General features: G+C 56.5%; 1 protein-coding gene across 1 annotated transcript in view; it reads left to right on the forward strand.

Annotated features, from left to right (window-relative positions):
* Window positions 1-474: 474 nt before the first annotated feature.
* LOC121345912 (neuronal-glial cell adhesion molecule-like) overlaps window positions 475-1,802 on the forward strand; it is a gene marked incomplete at both ends in the record, with an annotated part of 4,245 nt that continues 2,917 nt past the window's right edge. Inside the window, one exon of the mRNA XM_041423216.1 lies at window positions 475-648. Coding sequence (XP_041279150.1) covers window positions 475-648 — 174 coding nt within the window. The remainder of the gene's footprint in view (window positions 649-1,802) is intronic.

A 1,802-nucleotide genomic window follows, 5' to 3' on the forward strand; every position in this document is an offset into this window, starting at 1 on the left:
GGGGGGGGGCACTGGGGGCACTGGGAGTGTTTTGGGTTCATTCAGGGCTGGTTTGGGCCATTCCAGGCCCGTTTTTCTTATGTTAATTTGGGGTTATTTGGGCTATTCCAGGTGGGATTTTTGGGTTAATTCGGGGCTGTTTCTGGCCATTCCGTGCTGGGTTTTTTTAGGTTAATTCGGGCTCTTTCGGGCCATTCTGGGCTGGGTTTTTTAGGTTAATTCGGGGCTGTTTCGGGCCGTTCCGGGCTGGTTTTTTTTAGGTTAATTCGGGGCTGTTTCGGGGCCGTTCCGGGCTGGGTTTTTTTCGGTTAATTCGGGGCTGTTTCGGGCCATTCCGTGCTGGTTTTTTTAGGTTAATTCGGGGTGTTTCGGGCCGTTCCGGGCTGGGTTTTTTTTAGGTGAATTCGGGGCTATTTGGGTCGTTCCGGGCGGGTTTTTGGGGGTTCCCTCGCATCCCTGACCCTTTCCCCGCAGAGAACCAGAGCGAGGAGGGGTTCCCGGTGGAGATCTCGTTCCCCCCCGGGACCCTGAACACGACCCTGGCCCGGCTGGAGCCGCGCGGGCGGTACCGGCTGGAGCTCCGTGCGCGCACCCGGCACGGCCCCGGCGCGCCCCTGGTGCGCCTCGGCAGCCTCGCCCCCGAGCCCGGTGCGCACCCCAAAACCCCACCCCAAAACCCCGGGGGGCAGCCCAAAAACCGAGCCCGGGAACCGCAGGGAAACCCCAAAAACGGAGCTCAAAAACTGCGGGGAAACCCCAAAAACTGAGCCCAAAAACTGTGGGGAAACCCCAAAAAACGGAGCTCAAAAACTGCGGGGAAACCCCAAAAACGGAGCTCAAAAACTGCGGGGAAACCCCAAAAACTGAGCCCGAAAACTGTGGGGAAACCCTAAAAAACGGAGCTCAAAAACTGCGGGGAAACCCCAAAAAACGGAGCCCGAAAACTGCGGGGAAACCCCAAAAAACGGGGCTCAAAAACTGCGGGGAAACCCCAAAAACGGAGCTCAAAAACTGTGGGGAAACCCCAAAAAACGGAGCTCAAAAACTGCGGGGAAACCCCAAAAACGGAGCTCAAAAACTGCGGGGAAACCCCAAAAACGGAGCTCAAAAACTGGCCCCAAAACCACGAGGAAAACCCAAAAGCTGAGCCCAAAAAAACGAACCCAAAAACCGCTGGGGGACCCCAAAAAACGAGCCCCAAAAACTGAGCTCAAAAACCGAGCCCAAAACCACGGGGGGACCCTAAAAAACGAGCCCAAAAACCGTGGGGACAGCCCAAAAAACAAGTCAAAAAACCGGCCCCAAAAGCTGCAGGGGAACCCCAAAAACTGCGGGGGGGACCCCAAAAAACGAGCCAAAAAATCCAGCTCTGAAAACCGCTGGGGGACCTCAAAAATCGATCCTAAAAACTGCGGGGAAAACCCAAAAAACTGAGCCCAAAAACCGTGCGGGGGCACCCCAAAACTAAGTCCAAAAACTGCAGGGGGCACCCCAAAAACCGAGCCCAAAAACTGCGGGGGGCACCCCGAAAACTGAGGCAAAAAATCCCGGGAGCACCCCAAAAAACGCTGGGGGGCACCCCAAAAACCGTCCCCAAAAAAAGGCTCCAAAACCCGCAGGGGGACCCCAAAAACCGGCCCTAAAAACTGCGGAGCGGACCCAAAAACCGGCCCCAAAACCACGGAGGGACCCCAAAAATTGAGCCCAAAACCCGACCCCAAAAACGGGGGGACCCCGAAAAATGGGGGACCCCAAAACTGCCGGGTTGGCCCCAAAATTACCACGGGGGGGGGGATCTGGAA

The sequence above is a fragment of the Onychostruthus taczanowskii genome, unplaced genomic scaffold (assembly GCF_017590055.1).
Source record: "Onychostruthus taczanowskii isolate IOZ18803 unplaced genomic scaffold, ASM1759005v1 scaffold753, whole genome shotgun sequence".
Lineage (NCBI taxonomy): Eukaryota > Metazoa > Chordata > Aves > Passeriformes > Passeridae > Onychostruthus > Onychostruthus taczanowskii.